At 43.9% G+C, this 24,907-nt stretch overlaps 1 protein-coding gene across 15 annotated transcripts in view; it reads left to right on the forward strand.

Annotated features, from left to right (window-relative positions):
• LOC108644519 (mitoguardin 2-like) overlaps positions 1-24,907 on the forward strand; it is a 65,594-nt gene that overhangs the window by 20,735 nt on the left and 19,952 nt on the right. For 6 of the 15 annotated variants that reach the window (XR_004219608.1, XR_004219613.1, XR_004219607.1 and 3 more), the window contains one exon: positions 4,330-4,540. The exons of 3 other annotated variants lie outside the window; for them this stretch is intronic. Coding sequence is in view for 2 of the 12 variants with exons in the window: in XM_031890950.1 (XP_031746810.1) it covers positions 3,644-3,691; positions 4,330-4,540; positions 22,913-22,920 (267 nt within the window). In the remaining 10 variants the exon portion in view is untranslated. Of the gene's footprint in view, positions 1-3,479; positions 3,612-3,635; positions 3,692-4,329; positions 4,541-22,912; positions 22,953-23,021; positions 23,069-24,907 lie in introns of those variants that run through there. 6 more of the 15 variants (XM_031890950.1, XM_031890949.1, XR_004219618.1 and 3 more) reach the window with 6 other exon arrangements.

A 24,907-nucleotide genomic window follows, 5' to 3' on the forward strand; every position in this document is an offset into this window, starting at 1 on the left:
GGGGCTAAATAAATATATGGCTACACACTAATGCTGGATGCTGCACAGGTACACGGGATAGAAAGTGGGGGCTAAATAAATATATGGCTACACACTAATGCTGGATGCTGGCACAGGTACACGGGATAGAAAGTGGGGGCTAAATAAATATATGGCTACACACTAATGCTGATGCTGGCACAGGTACACGGGGCAGAAAGTGGGGGCTAAATAAATATATGGCTACACACTAATGCTGGATTCTGGCACAGGTACACGGGGCAGAAAGTGGGGGCTAAATAAATATACGGCTACACACTAATGCTGGATGCTGGCACAGGTACACGGGGCAGAAAGTGGGGTAAATAAATATATGGCTACACACTAATGCTGGATGCTGGCACAGGTACACGGGGCAGAAAGTGGGGGCTAAATAAATATATGGCTACACACTAATGCTGGATGCTGGCACAGGTACACAGGATGGAAAGTGGGGGCTAAATAAATATATGGCTACACACTAATGCTGGATGCTGGCACAGGTACACGGGATAGAAAGTGGGGGCTAAATAAATATATGGCTACACACTAATGCTGCATACTGGCACAGGTACACGGGATAGAAAGTGGGGGCTAAATAAATATATGGCTACACACTAATGCTGGATACTGGCACAGGTACACGGGATAGAAAGTGGGGGCTAAATAAATATATGGCTACACACTAATGCTGGATGCTGCACAGGTACACGGGATAGAAAGTGGGGGCTAAATAAATATATGGCTACACACTAATGCTGATGCTGCACAGGTACACGGGATAGAAAGTGGGGGCTAAATAAATATATGGCTACACACTAATGCTGATGCTGCACAGGTACACGGGATAGAAAGTGGGGGCTAAATAAATATATGGCTACACACTAATGCTGGATGCTGGCACAGGTACACGGGGCAGAAAGTGGGGGCTAAATAAATATATGGCTACACACTAATGCTGATGCTGTCACAGGTACACAGGATGGAAAGTGGGGGCTAAATAAATATATGGCTACACACTAATGCTGGATGCTGGCACAGGTACACGGGGCAGAAAGTGGGGGCTAAATAAATATATGGCTACACACTAATGCTGCATACTGGCACAGGTACATGGGATAGAAAGTGGGGGCTAAATAAATATATGGCTACACACTAATGCTGGATGCTGGCACAGGTACACGGGATAGAAAGTGGGGGCTAAATAAATATATGGCTACACACTAATGCTGGATGCTGGCACAGGTACACGGGATAGAAAGTGGGGGCTAAATAAATATATGGCTACACACTAATGCTGCATACTGGCACAGGTACACGGGATAGAAAGTGGGGGCTAAATAAATATATGGCTACACACTAATGCTGGATGCTGGCACAGGTACACGGGGCAGAAAGTGGGGGCTAAATAAATATATGGCTACACACTAATGCTGGATTCTGGCACAGGTACACGGGGCAGAAAGTGGGGGCTAAATAAATATATGGCTACACACTAATGCTGGATGCTGGCACAGGTACACGGGGCAGAAAGTGGGGGTAAATAAATATATGGCTACACACTAATGCTGGCACAGGTACACGGGCAGAAAGTGGGGGCTAAATAAATATATGGCTACACACTAATGCTGGATGCTGGCACAGGTACACGGGGCAGAAAGTGGGGACTAAATAAATATATGGCTACACACTAATGCTGGATGCTGGCACAGGTACACGGGACAGAAAGTGGGGGCTAGATAAATATATGGCTACACACTAATGCTGGATTCTGACACAGGTACACGGCTACACACTAATGCTGGATCTGGCACAGGTACACGGGGCAGAAAGTGGGGCTAAATAAATATATGGCTACACATGGGGGTAAATAAATATATGGCTACACACTAATGCTGGATGCTGGCACAGGTACACGGGGCAGAAAGTGGGGGCTAATAAATATATGGCTACACACTAATGCTGGATGCTGGCACAGGTACACGGGGCAGAAAGTGGGGGTAAATAAATATATGGCTACACACTAATGCTGGATGCTGGCACAGGTACACGGGCAGAAAGTGGGGGCTAATAAATATATGGCTACACACTAATGCTGGATGCTGGCATACACGGGGCAGAAAGTGGGGACTAAATAAATATATGGCTACACACTAATGCTGGATGCTGGCACAGGTACACGGGACAGAAAGTGGGGGCTAATAAATATATGGCTACACACTAATGCTGGATGCTGGCACAGGTACACGGGACAGAAAGTGGGGGCTAGATAAATATATGGCTACACACTAATGCTGGATGCTGGCACAGGTACACGGGCAGAAAGTGGGGCTAAATAAATATATGGCTACACACTAATGCTTGTTTCTGGCACAGGTACACGGGGCAGAAAGGGGCTAAATAAATATATGGCTACACACTAATGCTGGATGCTGGCACAGGTACACGGGGCAGAAAGTGGGGGCTAAATAAATATATGGCTACACACTGCTTGATTCTGGCACAGGTACACGGGGCAGAAAGTGGGGGCTAAATAAATATATGGCTACACACTAATGCTGGATGCTGGCACAGGTACACAGGGCAGAAAGTGGGGGCTAAATAAATATATGGCTACACACTAATGCTGGTACAGGTACACGGGGTAGAAAGTGGGGGCTAAATAAATATATGGCTACACACATTAATGCTGGTACCGGTACACGGGGTAGAAAGTGGGGGCTAAATAAATATATGGCTACACACTAATGCTGGATGCTGGCACAGGACACGGGGCAGAGAGTGGGGCTAAATAAATATATGGCTACACAGTAATGCTGGTACAGGTACACGTGGTAGAAAGAGGGGGCTAAATAAATATATGGCTGTATGTGCGAACCCGCACCTGGAAGAGCCAAATTCAAGGGGCTTAAGAGCCGCTTGTGGCTCAAGACCCACAGTTTGCCAACCATTGCCCTAGTTATAAAGTCCTTATTATATTAGGGTCAGTTTTATCAAGGGCCATTTAGCCATCCAGTATATTTTGGGGGTGTGGGAGCAGAGTGCCCTGAGGAAACACACAGAGACAGGTCTGGATTGGGATTCAAAATAAAAACAGCCCACAGGCCCAATAAATAGTGACAGTCTATGGCATCTTACAGAAGCCCCTCTGGCATTTGCCAGAACCCACAGATTGCCAGTTTAGGAATGAAGAGAGATTATATAACTTCTTGCAGTTATTGCCCAGGTTAAAATCAAACCCCCAGCACTACAAGGCAATATACTAACCGTTGAGCCACTAGTGATCAATATGGTATTGTAGTGGTTTTGTGCATCCTTAGTTTTGTCACTGCACCCCATCTCCTGGAAACTGCAGAGGTCAAAGCAAGTGGCTGCATTTACATGAATATATATATATATACACACACATTTACGTAATGCGTTCAATATATAACCAGAAATGGTTTTTTCTTTGTTTCCAGGTGGAAGATGGGACACATGAAGGTGCCACGTTCTTTGCCTTAGCGAGACCAAAAGGATAACACTACTGCTACTGCTCTGAAATAAAAAGAAAAAAAATCTTGTTTAAGTTAGCTTCCTTGGCGTTTCAGAGAGCAGAGGGATGTCCATCATTCAGGCCCTTGCCATGACGGTAGCAGAGATACCATTGTTTTTGGACACAACCTTTGGACAGGTAAGTCTGCATTCTCTTGGCACGCATTCGATTTCTGGATTAGATAAGGCTTTGTGTTTGCTGATGTACAGAAAGAGAAAGCGAAATGATAAATGGCACTCGTATCCCCCATGCAAATTACAAGGGGGGTTCTGGATTTGAAAGCTGGAGATTTGGGATAATAACAATTCTAATTTTGGCACAAAACACCGACATAGGGGCTAACATGCAAGCAGAGTTACCAACTGCAACAAGGTGAATTTGCGAGCAGTTCCCTGAGGCAGAAGTACATATAGGAGAGGCAGGACATGGGGGCCCCTAGCACTACACTATTTGGCACATTATTTTGGACACACAAGCCAGATGTCCCTGATTATGTTCGCTTTTGTATTCGTCTGTGTACATTTATGTCACCCAGTTTTCTGGCGTAGGCTGGGCCGCACAGTTGACTTAGTTGCATTTTGTGACCCTTTCAGATACTTAAAACTATAATAATTTCAGGCTGTTGCTTTCTGAATGCTTGGGGTGGGAAGGCATTAGGAGCTTTGACCTTGAAGTACCCTTGTCATGTTTGCCACAAAGTCACAAGACACATTTATTATTTTCCAAAATCCATAGCTGGTTATTATAATGAATCTATATATTGTTTGTCTTTGCAGTCCACATTCTTGCAACTCAGGCTGTCTCCTGGTCTTCGAAAGGTCCTTTTTGCCTCAGCTCTTGGTACGGTCGCCCTAGCCCTGGCTGCACACCAGCTAAAACGGCACAAGCACAAGAAGAAGCAGATTACAGCAGGCAATGGAGGCCTAAAGCTCGGCGGGGTGCCTGGCTCTGTTTTGCCCGTTAGGCGTTCTTCCTCAGCTAAAAAAGGTGAGCGATATTGCTGTGTTTGCTGCCTGGGCAAATATAGATTCCTGACAAATCATATGACGCACGGAAATCTGTAGAGATTGGGGAACAAAATCCAGCACCAGGATTATCTGATCGGTGGGGGGTATTGATCATGTAAGCCATTTAGGCAAAGGATTATTTCCAAGAAAGAGACATCTGGGAGCAGTTTAATGGGCATACAACGATGCTAATTACAGCTCAGATTGTATATCCCTTAGGTAATATTAGGAAGGCTCAGTGCTTCTCAGATTGTGAGACTTCTTGCTAAATTGGTACGGCTCTACTCTTTCTGTTGCCCACATACATCTAGTAAATGTTTAGAATAGAATGTCAGTAAGAACACAAAAAAAAAATGCTAGATGATACCCATGTGTTGGGCACCTTCTATCAGGGCAGTATTTTCTAGGGATGCACCGAATCTAGGATTCAGTATTCAACCAAGATTCTGCCTTTTTCAGCAGGATTTAGATTCAGCCGAATCCACGTTCCTGGCCGGACCAAATGCGAATCCGAAAAATCATGTGATTTTTTACATGTAAACACGGAAGCAGAAATTTTTTTGAGATTTAACCCTTCCAAACCCTAATTAACATATGCTAATTAGGATTGGGTTCGGTATTGGGCCGAATCCTTTACGAAGGGAGAATCCTTGGGAGAAGGGGCTCAGGTTCCTACAGACTACTTGCTGCAAAATGTAGAGCAGAGGGGGAGATCCAACTGACACATGCAATAGTCTGTGTACCCCAATCACCGATGGGGCAGTTGAAAAATAGTGGTTTTTCTGGAGCAGGTCCAGGGGGGGCCATTTTACAAAACTTTACTCAAAGGGCTTTTTTTTTTTTTTTTTTTTTTTTTAAACTTTGTTTTTATTAGTTGTTTTACAACAAAGTAGGATGCATACAAAATATGTGGAACAACGGGGGTTAAAGAAAGTAGAATAGGGGTTGGATAGAGGGTTAGAAGTAAAGGGGGGGGTTTGGACTCTCGCCTTGCCGTTTTCATCTGGGTGGTCTTTTTCTTTTCTCTTTTTTTCCTTTTATTTAGGTAGCGTCTGGGATTTTCCCTTGGCATTGTCCGTTTTTAGATATGGTTAGTTGGTCGATTGTTTTGGTTTTCGGTCCAGGGTGTCCATATTTTTTCATATATGTCCATTTTGTGGTGGATGAGTGCGGTCAATTTTTCCATTGTAGATGTCCACCAGATTTTAGCATATATACCAGCTGTGTGCCCTGTGGGCTTTATAGATGATGTTGGCAATGCATATATACCAGCTGTGTGCCCTGTGGGCTTTATACATGATGTTGGCACTGCATATATACCGTCTGTGTGCCCTGTGGGCATTATATATGATGTTGGCACTGCATATATACCGCCTGTGTGCCCTGTGGGCATTATATATGACTGCTGGCTGTGTGTCCTGTGGGCTTTATACATGATGTTGGCACTGCATATATACCGTCTGTGTGCCCTGTGGGCTTTATACATGATGTTGGCACTGCATATATACTAACTGTGTCCCCTGTGGGCATTATACATGATGTTGGCACTGCATATATACTAACTGTGTCCCCTGTGGGCATTATACATGATGTTGGCACTGCATATATACCGTCTGTGTGCCCTGTGAGCATTATACATGATGTTGGCACTGCATATATACCGTCTGTGTCCCCTGTGGGCATTATACATGATGTTGGCGCTGCATATATACTGACTGTGTGCCCTGTGGGCTTTATACATGATGTTGGCACTGCATATATACTAGCTGTGTGCCCTGTGGGCATTATGCATGATGTTGGCGCTGCATATATACTGACTGTGTGCCCTGTGGGCTTTATACATGATGTTGGCACTGCATATATACTGGCTGTGTGCCCTGTGGGCATTATGCATGATGTTGGCGCTGCATATATACTGACTGTGTGCCCTGTGGGCTTTATACATGATGTTGGCACTGCATATATACTGACTGTGTGCCCTGTGGGCTTTATACATGATGTTGGCACTGCATATATACTGGCTGTGTGCCCTGTGGGCATTATGCATGATGTTGGTGCTGCATATATACTGGCTGTGTGCCCTGTGGGCATTATGCATGATGTTGGCGCTGCATATATACTAGCTGTGTGCCCTGTGGGCATTATGCATGATGTTGGCACTGCATATATACTGGCTGTGTGCCCTGTGGGCATTATGCATGATGTTGGCACTGCATATATACTGGCTGTGTGCCCTGTGGGCATTATGCATGATGTTGGCGCTGCATATATACTGGCTGTGTGCCCTGTTGGCATTATACATGATGTTGGCGCTGCATATATACTAGCTGTGTGCCCTGTGGGCATTATACATGATGTTGGCACTGCATATATACTAGCTGTGTGCCCTTTTGGCATTATACATGATGTTGGCGCTGCATATATACTAGCTGTGTGCCCTGTGGGCATTATGCATGATGTTGGCGCTGCATATATACTGGCTGTGTGCCCTGTGGGCATTATACATGATGTTGGCACTGCATATATACCGTCTGTGTGCCCTGTGGGCTTTATACATGATGTTGGCACTGCATATATACTAGCTGTGTCCCTGTGGGCTTTATACATGATGTTGGCACTGCATATATACCGTCTGTGTGCCCTGTGAGCATTATACATGATGTTGGCGCTGCATATATACTAGCTGTGTGCCCTGTTGGCATTATACATGATGTTGGCGCTGCATATATACTAGCTGTGTGCCCTGTGGGCATTATGAATGATGTTGGCGCTGCATATATACTGACTGTGTGCCCTGTGGGCATTATACATGATGTTGGCACTGCATATATACTGGCTATGTGTCCTGTGGGCATTACATGATGTTGGCACTGCATATATACCGGCTTTGTGCCCTGCGGGCATTATAGATGATGTTGGCACTGCATATATACCGGCTGTGTGCCCTGTGGGCATTATATATGATGTTGGTACTGCATATATACTGGCTGTGTGCCCTGTGGGAATTATACATGATGTTGGCACTACAGATATACTGGCTGTGTGCCCTGTGGGCATTATACATGATGTTGGCACTGCATATATACTGGCTGTGTCCCCTGCGGGCATTATAGATGGTATTGGCACTGCATATATACTGGCTGTGTGCCCTGTTGGCATTATACATGATGTTGGCGCTGCATATATTATATGATTTGGCGCTGCATATATACTGACTGTGTGCATTATACATGATGTTGGCACTGCATATATACTGGCTATGTGTCCTGTGGGCATTATACATGATGTTGGCACTGCATATATACCTTTGTGCCCTGCGGGCATTATACATGATGTTGGCGCTGCATATATACTAGCTGTGTGCCCTGTGGGCATTATGCATGATGTTGGCACTGCATATATACTGACTGTGTGCCCTGTGGGCATTATACATGATGTTGGCACTGCATATATACTGGCTATGTGTCCTGTGGGCATTATACATGATGTTGGCACTGCATATATACTGGCTGTGTGCCCTGTTGGCATTATACATAATGTTGGCGCTGCATATATACTGGCTGTGTGCCCTGTGGGCATTATGCATGATGTTGGCGCTGCATATATACTGGCTGTGTGCCCTGTTGGCATTATACATGATGTTGGCGCTGCATATATACTGGCTGTGTGCCCTGTGGGCATTATGCATGATGTTGGCACTGCATATATACTGGCTGTGTGCCCTGTTGGCATTATACATGATGTTGGCACTGCATATATACTGGCTGTGTGCCCTGTGGGCATTATGCATGATGTTGGCGCTGCATATATACTGACTGTGTGCCCTGTGGGCATTATACATGATGTTGGCACTGCATATATACTGGCTGTGAGCCCTTTGGGCATTATATATGATGTTAGACTGCATGCATATATACTGGCTGTGTGCCCTGTGGGCATTATACATGATGTTGGCACTGCATATGTACTGGCTGTGTCCCTGCGGGCATTATAGATGGTATTGGCACTGCATATATACTAACTGCGTTCCCTGTGGGCATTATACATGATGTTGGCACTGCATATATACTGGCTGTGTGGGCCCTGTGGGCATTATACATGATGTTGGCGCTGCATATATACTGGCTGTGTGCCCTGTGGGCATTATACATGATGTTGGCACGGCATATTTACTGGCTGTGTGCCCTGTGGGCATTATACATGATGTTGGCGCTGCATATATACTGGCTGTGTGCTCTGTGGGCATTATACATAATGTTGGCACTGCATAAATACTGGCTGTGTGCCCTGTGGGCATTATACATGATGTTGGCAATGCATATAAACTGGCTATGTGCCCTGTGGGCATTATACATGATGTTGGCACTGCAAATAAACTGGCTATGGGGTTTTGGGCACATAGTCCATTGGGGTGAGAAACAGGGGGCACTGGGAAAGGCATATTAAAGTGGGAGCGGGACGCATTATGGCTCACATATTTCTCTTTAGAGCTCACTGACCCATCTGTGCTTCAGCAGCTCCGTATTCTCATTATCCTTAGTCGCTATTGCTGAACAGTTAGCATAGTTACAGCACAGCAGAGTGAGGGACTGTTCGGCTATAGAGAATAAGAATAATTATAATACGGAGCTGCTGAAGGGGCTTTAGCCATGCTGTTGCATTGTGGCCTTTGGAGCAAAGCAATATTCTACTTCCTTCCAATCATTACAGTACAGTAGATACTTACAGTATATAGTAGGTTGGTTGCCCTCTTATCTGTATCTATGGCTCCCTGTATGTTTTATAGCCCCATTAGGTACATATTAACCACATTAGGTACCAATTAAGTCATATGACCTCTTAAGTATAGTAAGACAAGATGATGTCAGGGGTACAGAGTGTAACTGTGGGATAGTGAGTATAGTAAGGCAAGATGGTATCAGGGGTACAGAGTATAACTGTGGGATAGTGAGTATAGTAAGGCAAGATGGTATCAGGGGTACAGAGTGTAACTGTGGGATAGTGAGTATAGTAAGGCAAGATGGTATCAGGGGTACAGAGTGTAACTGTGGGATATTGAGTATAGTAAGGCAAGATGGTCTCAGGGGTACAGAGTGTAAGTGTGGGATAGTGAGTATAGTAAGGCAAGATGGTATCAGGGGTACAGAGTATAACTGTGGGATAGTGAGTATAGTAAGGCAAGATGGTATCAGGGGTACAGAGTGTAACTGTGGGATAGTGAGTATAGTAAGGCAAGAACAGAGTGTACTGTAGGATAGTGAGTATAGTAAGGCAAGATGGTATCAGGGGTACAGAGTGTAACTGTTGGATAGTGAGTATAGTAAGGCAAGATGGTCTCAGGGGTACAGAGTGTAACTGTGGGATAGTGAGTATAGTAAGGCAAGATGGTCTCAGGGGTACAGAGTGTAACTGTGGGATAGTGAGTATAGTAAGGCAAGATGGTATCAGGGGTACAGAGTATAACTGTGGGATAGTGAGTATAGTAAGGCAAGATGGTCTCAGGGGTACAGAGTGTAACTGTGGGATAGTGAGTATAGTAAGGCAAAATGGTATCCGGGGTACAGAGCGTAACTGTGGGATTGTGGGATAGTGAGTATAGTAAGGCATGATGGTCTCAGGGGAACAGAGTGTAACTGTGGGATAGTGAGTATAGTAAGGCAAGATGGTATCAGGGGTACAGTATAGTGGTAATCCTATATACATTTAGTATCAAACTGTTCGGGGGCCCCATGGCGCTGCCATTCATATTTAGGGAGAATTTCAGCAGACAGCTAGTTGCTAGGTCCAGTTTCCCTAGCATCCCAATAGTGGTTTGAAAGAGAGAAAAAGAATGGGATAGAAATATTAGTACTACCGTAAAACCCTTAGTTCAGCTCCTGCACAGGGTACAATGGCGCTACCCAAACAAAGCTGTACATGGGTGGGTACGCAGGTGGGTAACATCTTGCCCTACTGACGCCATCTTGTTCTGCTGAACCTATGTTACCTTCCGCTGCTGCTGTGCAGGAACCTTCTGTGCTTGGGGAACTCGCATGAATGGTCCTGCAGCTCCAGTGGCTTTGGTGCTACAACTCCCAGTACCCTGCATCCACCTTAAGGCAATGTTTTATATACATAGTACATAGTATTACTGGGAAGGAGCACACACAGAGCAGGTGAATGCTGCTTGCTTAGACTTTATTTTAGTGTTGCCAGGATGCTTGAAAAAGGTGCAGGTCTCCCCAAAACACGCCCCAAACTACAATAAAGTATAAGTAGTTAGTTGTGTGCTCCATCTATGCTCGGCCCAGGGCACGGGCACTTGTTTGTCTGCTTGTACTGCCGTATATAAACTGCTCTGCCCGGCTAGTAATGGGAATCCCATAGGTAGCAGCACCGGCGATTTTGTCTGAATATGAGCAGCGTTGGGGTTTAATATCGTTTCCATTGCTGCAAATATCTGGCAGTGGTGCTGATTCCTGGCACGCTATTGGCAAGCAGAGAGCGGATCCCACTCTGTGCTGTTACCCCTCTGTACATTACTGGGGGCTATTCTTCATAACTAAATGATGGGAATAATAGCATGTAACAAACTGGGATACACACGTGTGGCACAGTATTAACCCTTTCTCCTCTGTAGCTTTACTTCTAGCAGTAATTGTGTTACTCTTCTCTAAAACTGAGTAAGTAACGTAACAGAATTGTGTGTCAGTTTGGGGCAGAGATGGGACAGGGGGGCAACGCTGGCACATAAAAGTGAAAGAGTTGGGTTTGGGTTGTATCGCTGTTCATTGAAGCTATTGCCAGGGGGGGCTGATTCTCAGCCGGTGTATAATAAATGCAGGCTGCTGCTTCCCCGGTGCCTCATTCAGTTGCACCTTGTTCAGATGGCACCGGCAGGACTAGGGATCCATATATTTTGAAAAGGGAATGGGTGGGTTCTGTGCTTTACTGCTCACCTGGCAATATTCTGTGTATCCAGGGAATATGGCTGCATAGTAACCCTACAGGAGCAGGTTTTGTACCCACAGGCACCTTCACATCTGCCCAATGAATATTGTGTTGTGCATTTTACCCTTCAGTGATTTGGTCTCAGGGCTGGATGCCATGATGGGGAATGATGGGAGGATGCCAAGAATGGCCCATTATAAACAGAAGCTCAGCCCGTTAGCCCGGTGTGAGAATGCTTGGTGGAGCAGCCATACCCGCTGGAGGACTGGTGTGTGTCACTCACAGGTACTGAAGTGCTGGGGGGTGTAAGGAATCAGACTGACACATACAGTGGAAAGCAGGGTTTCTTATAAAGCAGCAACATGTGTACATTTCTCTTTCTTTCTTCTTTCACTTTTCAGTGCCTCTACTTTGCTGATTTGTTCTATTCTCACAGTCTCTCCCCCTCTATGTGTTTCCCCTTCCAAATGAGCCCAATACCCAGAATAAAGACACACACACACGGCTTGATGGTTCATCTGTGAAAATCACAGTTTATTAATAATACAAATAATAAATTGTGTTTTTCATTGATTCTGAGGAAGGCAAAAAAAACCTCTGAGAAGCTTTGAGCCAATCTGCTTCATTAGAGGGAAAAAATTCCTTCCTGACTCCTTAACGGCAATCGGATTTGCTCCCAGAATCAATGCCTTCACCCTGCTTGCCATAATCAAGGGAAGCAGGGTGAGGGAAACAAGGGAATATGGTAGCATACACACCATTCCATTGGGCCCCAGGCAGCCTGCAGACCCCGGCTCCTGCAGTCTGAGGGATGGATGGAAAGGGAATGCAGTTTTTACCAAGCACCTTAAGGTGCTCTTGTGTATGAACCATATTTTAGATGAAAGGGGGAGCACCGCTGGTGGAATTACGGTGGATGGGAGTGCAGGCACCGCTGGTGGAATTACGGGGATGGGAGTGCAGGCACCGCTGGTGGAATTACAGCGGATGGGAGTGCAGGCACGCTGGTGGAATTACGGTGGATGGGAGTGCAGGCACCGCTGGTGGAATTACGGTGGATGGGAGTGCAGGCACCGCTGGTGGAATTGCGGTTGATAGGAGAGAAGGTGGATCTGGGCGGATTTCACCTTTTGCCTTTAGTTCCGAGGGCCACCTGCAAAAATCAAACAAAAGAACTTATTTATACCTTAGCAAGCGATATCCCTGGAGAAACCCTATTACACTTAGGGGCACATTAATATCAAATCGGGCGCTGAAGCAAAATTAAAACACTGAACAAGTGGGTATTTTTCCCCACAACGTTGGCATCTTACATGGGCTTCACACATTGCACAAAATCTGAGAATTGTAATTGATTTCAATCCATCAGCCCCTTTCCATTACAAAATAGCCATCATTTAGGGAATATTTCCATTTCAGCAAACAGCATAGAAAGAAGAAAGGGAAAGAAGGATGGATTCTATACTGCACCTTAATATCTCTCGCTGTTCCGCGTCAGGATGACCTTGTTGATAGCCTCTAGGTCTTTGTAGAGGTCCTTTAGGTGGGCTTTGATGTACCTGTAGTCCCCTCGGAAGTCGGCCTTCAGGCGAAATTGCCACCACTTTGTGATCTTCACACAATCTCTGGCCATCCACAGATCATAGAGTGCCATCCTGATGTCTCCTCTTATCTGGTCCCTAATGCACTCCAAATAGGGACCCGCCCGTGGATCTTCAAAATCCCTGATCTCGAAGATGTCCCGATCAGGGGGGATCCACCATGAGATCTACAGAAATGCAGGAAACAAGAAGACATTAAGGTCTCCAGCAGGTTTTCTTTAATCCTCAGTAATAATAATTAGAATTTCTTAGCCCACATACCACAGCAATGTGTATTTATTAGCACTAGGGGCGCTTACCTTCCCATAGCGGTACTCGTAGTACTGCCGGCTGCTGGCACTCATGCCCATCTCTGCTGCCTCTGTCATATAAAATAGAGATTTGGGAAGGTTAGAGTTAATCTAAAGATGTCAAATTAAAAGACCCCAAATAAACACAGTAAAGATCAGAGTTAGGGGTAGAACTCCATGGATGTGCCTCTTTTTTAACCTCATCTACTATGTAATACATATTGCAGAGGGAAAAATGCTGGTTCCTTACCAGGTGAACCACAATGGGTCCGGCAGGTTCTTCTTGTTCTTCTGCTGTGGAGAAAAGGTGTAGTCTTTAAAAAGACTTTTGTGTGTCTTCTTCTGTATCTTCTTCTATATCGCAAGGATGGTAGGAGTCGCTGCAAATCACTGGAAGTCTCTCAAATCGCTCTATTTCTCAAGTCTCTCAAATCGCTCTATTTCAGGAGAGAGAAGAGACTGTGAGCTCTTGTGATCCTCTCTGCCATTTATAGCAGTATATACTAGGGTTCCCTTTCTGTATCCCTCCCAGTTGTACTGCGCTACTGAATATGTTTGCTGCTCTATAAATAACCAGTAGCACCAATTATTAGAAGCTTTAATAGAATGAAGAATTTGATTGGGAGAGATACAAACGTTTGGTGCAAAGAAGGGCTCCGGACAGCGCTGCCAACCAAGCGTGGGTCCTGGTGTCACAGTGCTTTTAGGGGGCTGTACAGGCTGATGGGAAAAGATCAACCCCATTCATTTCTGTGCCAATTGCTTTGCTTTGCAAGGAAAAATGTATTGAAATGGATTCAGTTAAATGTTAAGGTTGCTACATGAGAGCAGGGCAGATACCCGGGGCAAAGGGGCAGAACTCTAAGGAGCCTGTCAATACTGGGAGGAAAAATGTATGTATTGTATGGCCTCCAAATGTTTATGGGGTCCCCAGTCAAAAAAAAAAATATGTATTTGCTGCAGAACTGCAAAACTGCCAAATCCCGGGTCTGTGTCTCCCAACCAGCGCTAAGATTAATGTCATCTCTAAAATTCTCCAAATTCACTAAAATCTGTGAGAGGAGCAACATCCGCTAGTCTAGGGGGCATCACCCAACTATTTCCCATCTTTTTTTAGCTAAAATAAGGGTTATTTGGCAAAAAATTCTCAGAGGGGATTCAGACTTACCTCTCACCACAAAGTCAACCAACGGACAAACCCAACTGTCACATTTCTAGGAGTGAAGTCACATGTCGTGAAGCAATGGGAAACAATGTAGCAGAAACAACATGATTGTTAGATTTGGGTAAAAACATTTCGCTAGATTATTTTTGCTTCAACCATCAGTACCAGCGACCAGAAAGGGATAAACAAATGCTGCTTCATTTGTCTCTGGCATAAATAGTGTGAGAATGGCAGTATTTTAAATGTTAAACAATGAAATTCAGTGAATTAAATCTGATTGGCTGTTGGTAGCTCCGTACACTTTTGGGCACCCAAGAAAAATTGCCTTTTCATTTGGGTTTCCCCCTTGACTATGTGATTCAAGTTTGGTGGGTTTGGCTCCAGAGCTCTAAGATTGGAAGCAGTTTAAATGTCTCCATTAAAGTCAATGGGTGAAATTGGATTGGCCGCTGTTGGCCCCTTCCACTTTGAGTTGTCCAACAAATGTCGCTGTTTCATTTGGGGTGACCCCATGATTATGTTATTCAAGTTTGGGGAGTGTAGCTTCACAGCTGTAAGTGTGGCAGCAGTTTGAAAATCTTTCCTGTCAAAGTCAATGGAAATATTGGGGTGTTCAGAGCGGCGCCGCAAAAAGACGGAGGCCGGGATCCCTTAGAAAAGCACAAGCAGCCTGCTCCGCTATAGGGCGAAGAAGTGGAGAGAGTTTGAGTGTTGTACCCCTAAACCTGTAGGAGGAGAAGCGTTTAGAAAATGGGCTGCGCTAAGAATGGGCTGAAGAATAAGCTGAAGTGGAAGAACAGTTTTTCAAAGCAACATAATAAATCCCAGGCTGATATGGGCACTAGTACTATGGATGGGGCACATATACATTTATCCCAGTAAGGTAAATGGCCAGTGAATTAAAGGGTAATCCCAGAACGTTTCTCTCTGTCTCAGCTTTTTTATATGTTAAATATGCTCGAGAACAGTAACCTTTAGCCTTCCAGGGTTGGAGCTATAAATATATATATTCACAGTGTGATTCATGAATGTTATGCATAAGTTACACATAAGTACGTGTTCCCACAGCTCAAAAATATATGATTTTGGGTGGGTCAGTGTATTGTTTTGTGTGTTTTTACCCCACAAAAATGCAGAAAAATTTCTTTAAAGTGGAAGCTTTGAGGGGATTTTTTTTTTTTAGAATTTTCATACAATTTTATAGAATCTGCTACATCCAGTGGTCCAACTACATTCTAGTGAGAGTCTGAGTGCTTACGACTTGATGTAATGAATTATGGGAAATAAAAATATAATCTATTCTCCAATAAGTATTAAGTCTGTGTAAATAGAATGTATAGTCCTTTTCAGTGTGGCAGTTCTCTACATCATGTCAGACGTCTAGAAGGAATACCGGAGTGTCTGGCCGAGCAGTCTAAGTGTGGATCCAGAAGTATGTTGGAGTCCCCTCCAGCCGCTAACGTGGAGGAGGGGTGTCTCTCATGGTTATGGCTATTTTATATGGAGAAGGGCTGCTAGGCTTTGGCAAGCACTCATATTTTAACAGCTCGGTGTCAACCTGTCCCCTGCCAAGCTCATCCCGCTTAGGCTTTAGTTACTGTACTGTTTCCTCAGTGAATGAGGCCGTGTGGGGGTCTGCCTCTGAAAGAAATCATTGGACATCATTCCCTTTTTGATTGGCCGCTCTTCTCGCTCCAGCTATAGCACCAAGTAATGTCCCCGTAATTGTAGCCTTACAATCGTCCCAGACTACGTCAGGGCTTGCAGTGTTTTTATTAGTGTCCCAGAAGTCCATTGAGGCTCCTTAGAGCCCGCCTCGGATAGCCACAGTGAACTAAGGCTCCAAATTTGGGATCGTCCTGCTGGTATTATATTTATCTTAAGGAGGAACTGTATGGGCAGACCAGACCATATAGTATTTGGTCCACTAGTCTGTGTAAGTGAGAAATAGCTAAGTCTAAGTTGATTCTGGTTAGTGTGTTTATACTTAGTGGATTGGCAGGAGCCCATGTGGATAGATTTTTCCACTTTCAGATGTCGGTGAGGCCCAAAGTAACAGTATAGTGTCCATCAGGGTGTGGGATTGCCTATCAGGCTGCTAGTGGGGCTGCTGGGAATCCTGTAGCTTCTTGCCTTACCTGCTGCATTGCCTGGAGCTGAAAGGTTGGTGGTACATATATACTTGTTATGGTCAGTGGCTGGATAGCTAAGGTACATGAAAGGGCTACAAATCTGCCCTGAGGGTCTGTATGTAAGTCATGAAGTGAAGTTTAAAAGGTATGTGTTTTCTAATCAAAATAGAATGCCTCTGGCATAAGGGGGCGTGATAGCCATGAGCCTCCCAAGGGCTTTTTTAATGCCAGTAGGCATTGTCCCTCGAGATGGGTCTCCTGCAGTAGCAGGATATGGGGCTGATATTTTGTAATGTAATGGAAGACTAGAGATTGTTTGAATTTGGGATTTGGGCCCCTTAAGTTCCAAGATATGAGCGCTGAGGGCTCCTCTCCAGCTCGGTTTGACAATGACACATTGTGCAGTGACATGCAGTGCATTTCATTAATTGAGTGACCTTAGCATAGTAAACTTAATATGAATATATTTATACCAGTTCTTGGGATTTCAATCTTCCCACAGTTTAATCACCAGTATCGTAAAACAAAGCAATTTTTTCCCCCAAAATAACTGTCCCTGTCCCTCCGTGCCGACCCCTAGTGGGGAAAGGCCTTTTCCCTGTAATTGTAAATGTGTTGTTAACACTAGGGAGATTAGTCTGCTAATCTAAATTATGCTCCAGATAGTCCTGTAGAAGTTGTGAATTGGTCCTATGGGAGGTAGTGAGGGCTCCTACCCATTAAAAAGCTGCCAAATAATGGGGCCATTCATTTCAGGTATAAGTGCATGTTTGGGTGCCAGTACAGTCAGCTAATGAATCACCATGGGTGAAAAGTATATTGAGCCTGTGTGTGATTGGTCCCCTCCTGAGTATCTTGTCCATAGAGGTTGATATTTCATGGTGGTCAAGTCGGCAAGTGTGTGTGGCTAAATCCCGAAGGACCAGGGATCAGGATACTGCATGTTACAGTCTGGGACAGATGCCAAGGGATATCCAGCAGTGAGCACTGGTTGTTGGGGTGCCTTCCAATTGTCAGTAATAACAAGCAGGAGGCTTGGGATAGTCCCAGTCTGCCTGGGGCACCCTACCTTTTGGATAAGTCTGTGTGTCCCTGCAGTAAGGTACCCGGGGTCATTATGGCCTGGTCTATTGCCCGCAGAGCAATTGCTGTTAATATCAGTTGTACTGCCTGTTCTGGTAGTGGTTGTGTGGGTGGGGGAGAGCTCTCAAAATCGTACTCTGAGCGTGGGGAGCCACCACCATATTGCACGCTCTCTGGATTGCTGTCTCTGGCAAAGGGTTCTAGCCAGGGGCAATTTTCACCTTGAATCTGCCCTAAGATGGCTCCTGTGATGCCGCCCCTCTGCGCTGGAGGGGATCTAGGGGAGTCCCGCATCGCTAGAGAGTAATTTCACTATCTGCACTAGAAAAGCAGAATTTCCAGTTAAAAGTTAAAGTTACCAGGAGTTTTCTTTCTGCCACTTAACTGGCCTCGTGGCAGCTGCACCTTGGTTCTAGCTTCGCTGCTGCGTCGGATGGTGCATGGTGGCAAAACACAGATTTTCTTTAGGCACAAAATTTAGAGCTTATTAAATGTTTTGCAGTCTGGTAAATGATGTTTTGTTACTTCCATTTTACATTTAGTTATCGCTTTTGTCTTCTAGAGGAATAGTCCTGGTTACAGGGAAATATCTATGCCGGGTACATTTTCTGGTTTATTTGGGCGGTCAGCCGGTTAGCAAACCTAAGGGACAGTTCTCATAGTTGGCTCTCCCAGTGTTTGCCATGTTTACCTTTAATTTACCTGCTAGGCCCCCAAGGGTGCAGACACATGGAGCTACTACAAAAATGGACAATGCTGATAATTGTCTCTACGTGTGTTTTAGCAGATTCAATTCTCAGTATTATCTATGGTATTTTCTGGCTGCTACTAAGTAGCTCCATGTGTCTTCGCCCTTATGCATCCCTGTAAGAGATTAACAGCCTGACATAAGTGTTTTGGGAGAATACAAACAGAATTATGGCAGTAAAGAGAAGTCAAAGGCCTTTTATTCAAAGCAGAATTATCTCTGAAGCCTCTCTACAAGCAACAGAAAGGCAGATTCACTGGTTTGGCAAGGTCCCATGTATGTATGAGTTTTACATTTGTATTACATTTTTCCATCTTCTCCTGTCACGATCAAGTTGTTAAACCTGCCTTCTGCCTCTGAGAGGCTTATCAAGCACTTTATGTAGCTCCTTTTTCCCATGTGGAGGTTGTAGAATTTAGAATGCAAGAGGTGGAACAGAGAATTCAGGAATGGGTTGGCATTTAAACTGTAAGCATATTGTTAATACACCAAAGAACGGAATGCTGTGTATGAAGGTTGGAATAAACTAATCGGAGGGATTCCATAGGGTTCATTTGTGAATCTGAGCGCAGCATGCAAAGTGCAGAAATGGCCACAATCTGGCGTATGTATGGCATACATTATACCTGGTGTTGCAGCTGATATATGCAGCTTCTGTGCAGTTTGTTCAATTGCCAAGTCAGCATATGCAGGAGTGGAGAGTGAAAGGAATGGAGTAAAGATATTTTCAGTGCAACATATGTAGGTTTATGGGTACAGGTGCCATGTGGGCAGTGTATGCAGGTGTATATGCCAAGATGCTTTGAGTACGGGTGTGGGACCTGTTATTATATATTAGTTGGGATCAAATACAAGGTTCTGTTTTATTACAGAAAAAAAGAAACCATTTTTCAAAATTAGAATGATTTGCTTATAATGGAGTCTATAGTAGATGGCCTTTCCGTAATTCGGAACTTTCTGGATAATGGGTTTCTGGATAAGGGGTGTAATACCTGTACAAATCATGCTGCTTTGCTTAGAGTAGGTTTATATACAGAGGTTGTCATTTCAGTAAATGGCCATGTACATGTAGGTACACTCAGCAGAATATATGCAATGTATGCAGTATGTGTAGCAGTTTTGATTACAGTGTATGCAGGTGTATATGCAGGGCTATCAGTGCAGAACACAAGTGTTGTTTTTTTACACTGCGCAATGTGAGCAGTAGGGGTTATTAATACTGCAGTGTATATGTGAGTGTGGTCAGTGCAGTCACTCTATGCTGGTGTTCAATGAAAACATATTTGAATTTCCAAATTCCCTCTTGATTTAGATGTCTGTAGGAAGAATGGATGTCGGACTTTATGCTTCAACTGTTCATACCTTCAGCTGCCAGTGTACTCATCCAACAGAGATGTGAAGCTGATAGTCCTTCTATTTGTTAGTTAAGGGTTGCTATTATAAACTGGTACATAGTGATGTGTTAAGGAGTAAAGAGGGAAGATTTGCAAGCTCTCCACCCTCTTCTCTCTTCCCAACCCTTTTTTGCAGTATCTTTCTGTTCTTTTTCCTTCATTTTCTAATCTGTTATCCTTCACTCTGTTGTTCTCCTTATCTCTTCCGCTCACAACCTATTTGTCATCACAACCTTTACTCTCCCCATCTCCTCTACCTTATCTGCCCAAACACCCTTCTGACTCTTAAGGTGGCCATACATGCACCGATATTATCGTTTGAAACCTCGTTTCATACGATAATCGGTGCGTGTATGGTATATCGGCGAGTCGACCGATATCGCAGGAAGCTGCTGATATCGTCCGACTCGCCGATCGGACCAGTTTGAAAATTTTGATCGGGCGCCATAGAAGGCGCCCGACCAATATTCTCCCTTCAGATCTGAATCGGCAGAAGGAGGTAGAAATCCTATTGTTTCTACCTCCTTACCTGCCGATTCAGCCCTGAATGGTGTGTAGCGGATCTGACGATGTTTCAGATCGCCACGTGTATGGCCAGCTTTACTGTTCCTTCTCTGGTTCCCCCCTTCCTTAAATTGCCATACCCATACCCAGTATCTGCTCTACTATCTCCTACAGATAGCCCTTACCAGTATATGTGTATATATATATATATATATATATAATTTTTTTTTTTTCCTTTCCTATAGGTCTGCTTAATGGAAATATTCTAACCTGAACTTTGTTTTATTTGTGAGCTTTTACTGTAACAGTTACAAAAAAAGTGTTATAGTTAGCTCGTATACAAGCTATTATCGTCACATTCAATCATTTCTAGAAAAGTGGAAAGAAAAGTGCAATTAGTTTGGACAGTTGAACAGACACAGATAAGAGGAGTTTACATAAAAAAGGGGTAAACATTGGATCCGTTTGTAATTGCCCTGCTCTTCCCCACATCTAGAGCCCATATGTTCTGTCATCAGTTGTCTTTGTTTTAGTTCTACAGTGGTTCTATATTATCGGGCTAACAGTTTTAGTTGCTTTCTTGGTATCTGATACTCACTGAGCTTGTTCAGAGGATGTATAGATTTGTTTTCAATCTTTTTGCTAAAGATCTTGAAAATAAGAGTAATGAATAGTTAAAAGCTAGAAGATGTGAGTGTATTGGTTCATGTTGATTAAAAAGCACCAACCCATAATAGCAGGTTAGCAATTAGTCTCCATGTTGTTTCTTTAGGGCTCTGGATAGTGTTGTCCTTGTTTTGTTCCTAAATTAACATTACCTTTAAAGTTTAACCAGTTTCCTATAAAGTACATCTTGGTTTTCAACTGCGGTAACACAGGCTTGTTTCGTTAGCTCAGTGTTTGATTTACTAGCAAGGTTTGGGCCATTTCTTGGGTTGCTGGTTGCTTTGTGAGTTTCTATTACAGTTTGGTTGCTTATTGGGTTTATTTGCCTGTGATCACTGCCTTGTGAGAGTATTGCTGGGTCACTGTTGGGAACTGTTGGTATTTTATTTAATGTACAGGATGCTCCAGAGTCTGGAACTGTAGCCCACTCCAGCATTGTGCAGGGTGATGTTGGACTTGTGTGTGTGCTAACCCACGGGAACCCGTATATTATTTACATGGTAAGTAATTCTTGTGGGGGAATTCTCTCCCTGAAATGGTTGTACAGGCAGATACATTAGATAGCTTCGAGAAGGGTTTGGCTTTTTAATAAGTGAGAAAATACTAAAAACAAAAAAGTTACTAAAAAATCGATTTTAGTAAAATGTTAATTACAGTCTTTGATATGGATACAAACGGTTGCACTTGATCGACATGTGTCTTTCTTTAGTTCTTTAGACCTATGTACCAGAGACAGCACACTACTCGCTAAAGCACTTGGTAGGGCCCTTCTATGAGATAAGGTTGCCTACCGCTTTGTAAATAAAGTGTTGGTGCTTCTAGACATTTCCAATTCACAATCACTTTATTTACAGGTGACTGAGATAGCTGTAGCAGAGCAGGAATTGATGAACTGACTAAATGGAGCTTCAGCTCAGATAGGACAGAGCACATTGCGGACTCTCTCACTCCACATAAGTCAGTTTCAACCCTGTCTAATAGACTTGTTATAATTCTCTAAACCTCGTATGTACTGGCAACTGTAATAGCAGCCAAAGGTGGTTCTACCTAGCATTGTTACAGGGTGAATACTTATACAATCACCAAATCTGCTTTTTAACTTTTAGGTATATATTGTTTACGTATCTCTTAGCATATGGTGTAAATCAAATGGTAAAATATCATTTTAATTCCAGTGTGTAACAGTGCAGGAAATTTACACCAGACTGTTGTACAGCACTGAGGAATAAATGTAGTGCTGTATATACTGCCCAGAGCAATCACTGACTATAAAAGAGATCAAATCTCTCTAATTGTTGAGGGAGCTAAATACAAAACTTAAATGCTCAAAAGTTTGTATTAATATGGTAAAACTCAAATTTTTAAATACATTGTATATATTTTGTGTGTGTTTTAGACAGCCTAAAGCTAGGTAGAAAGAGCCAGATAACCTTCAGTCATTTGTCAGCTAAACTGGTCAGCATCTGCCCATGTGTAACCTGCAGTCACTGTCTGCTTGGGATCATGCAAGTCACCTAATCCCCCCTGTCCCACTTATGGTACAGCCCTTAGGGTGTCATTCATAGTGTCAGACATTTGCTCCTTGATGGTATGGTTACGCAGATTGCAAAATTGTAGATCCTTTTAAATGGCAGTGTAGGCTAGGGAAGAAGGTGCTGGCAGGAGGGGGGGCTGCTTGATTTTGGAATATGGACAATATCCCTATAGACTGAAATGCAATCAAAAATATTGCCTTATTTTTTTGTTCCCTTTTATAAGGATTAGCTGTTACTGTGTGACTATCACATTAATCCCTGGTTTGAGTTTATTTGATTAATCATTGTTTTTCTTTCCCCACAGCTTTTTGATGGATGTATATACAGCCTTCATGCCATGATGGGGAATGGTGGGGGGGATGCCAGGAATGGCCTTTGTGAACAGAATCTCCAGCCTGTTGGGCCAGTGTGAGAATGCTTGGTGGGGCAGCCATACCCGCAAGAGCACTGTCACTCACAGGTACTGAACCTTTCAGTGTTTCTTCACTGCTGATTTGATCCAATCTCACATACATTCCCACTCTCCACCCCTCTATATGTAACCCTTGTCAAATGAGACCAACCAATACCCAGAATAAAGGGCACACACACAGCGGCTTGATGGTAAATCTGTGAAAACACAGTTTTATTGATGATATAAAATGCGCTTTTTTGATTCTGAGGAAGGCAAAAAAAAACCTCTGAGAAGCTTTGAGCCAATCTGCTTCATTAGAGGGAAAAATTCCTTCCTGACTCCTTAACGGCAATCGGATTTTCTCCCAGAATCAATGCGCGATGTTAAATGAGAGGAATATGGCGGCATACACATGAGCGCAGTTAAGCACTAGGTGAATTCTGCATTCCCTTCCATTCCACTGGGCCCCAGGCAGCCTGCAGACCCCGGCTTCTGCAGTCTAACCGATGGAGTGAAAGGGAATGCAGAATTTAGCGAGTACCTTCAGTGTGCCCCTGTGTATAAAACCATATATTGGAAGGAGGGGTGAGCGCTGGTGGAACTGCGGATAAGGAGAAGGCACCTAGACAGTGCAGTGCTGGATAGCAGCGTTGATCTCCTGCAAGGCCTTGTTCAGGTGTTTGAGTCTGGCCTTTATCTCCTTCTTCTCCTTCTTCCACTCAGCTGCACTTTTCCTGGGCAGGTCCAGTGTCAGTGCAGCTTTGCTGATCCACAGCTCTGTCTGTGCTCTGTGGATTTCTTCTGCGATCTTCTTCTTTATAGAGCGCAGATAGGGGTCAGCGTTGGGGCCACAGGATGTTCTCGCTGAGCCCTAGAGAAATGAAGGAAAAGAGAAGACATTAAGGGCTTAAGCAGTTTTTATTTAATTCATAGTAATAATAATGTGCCAGTTTCCTACCACAGAGGGAAATAGCAAAGTGGCAGGTATTTATTACCACTAGGGGTGCTGTTGTATTGATGGTAGATAACGTACATGATATGGCGACTCTTGTAAGAAGTAAATATAGGAAATGTAATTCCCAGGGCACACACTTGTATAATCCCTTATATTTCTATTTAAAAGTAATGGAACATAAATGCTGCTTATAATTGGGTTAGGCTCTCCTTTAACCCCTTGGTTACCTTTCTCAACAGTGACTTCTGTGAGGGCAGAAAAAAAAAATAAGTTGTGAGCGGCCTTACCTGGTTCCTGGGTCTCAGGCAGCTGTTCTTGAGGCCCATGTCGGATGGTTCTGTAATATAAAATAGAGGGAAGGTTAGGGTTAATGTGGAGACTCCCAATAAACAAATAAGGATTTAGTAATAACTCACTGTGCAGATTCCTCTTCTTTTTCTTCTTCTTCTTCTTCTTCTTCCTGTTCTTCTACTATAGATGTCGGGTTGTAGTCTTTATAAAGACTTTTGTTTGTCTTCTTCTGTATCACCGAGGATCGTAAGAGTCGCTGCAAATAGCTCAAAATCGCTTTAAATCTCTCAAATCGCTCTATTTCATGTAATGGGGAGAGAGAGAAGAGACTGTGAGCTCTTGTGATCCGGACCCTCTCTGCCATTTGTATTCAGTTAAATGTTAAGGTTGCTACATGAGAGCAGGGCAGATACCCGGGGCAAAGGGGCAGAACTCTAAGGAGCCTGTCAATACTGGGAGGAAAAATGTATGTATTGTATGGCCTCCAAATGTTTATGGGGTCCCCAGTCAAAAAAAATATATATATTTGCTGCAGCCTGCAAAACTGCCAAACCCTGTGTCTGTGTCTCCCAACCAGCGCTAAGATTAATGTCATCTCTAAAATTCTCCAAATTCACTAAAATCTGTGAGAGGAGCAACATCCGCTAGTCTAGGGGGGC

Source organism: Xenopus tropicalis, chromosome 8, assembly GCF_000004195.4.
Source record: "Xenopus tropicalis strain Nigerian chromosome 8, UCB_Xtro_10.0, whole genome shotgun sequence".
NCBI lineage: Eukaryota > Metazoa > Chordata > Amphibia > Anura > Pipidae > Xenopus > Xenopus tropicalis.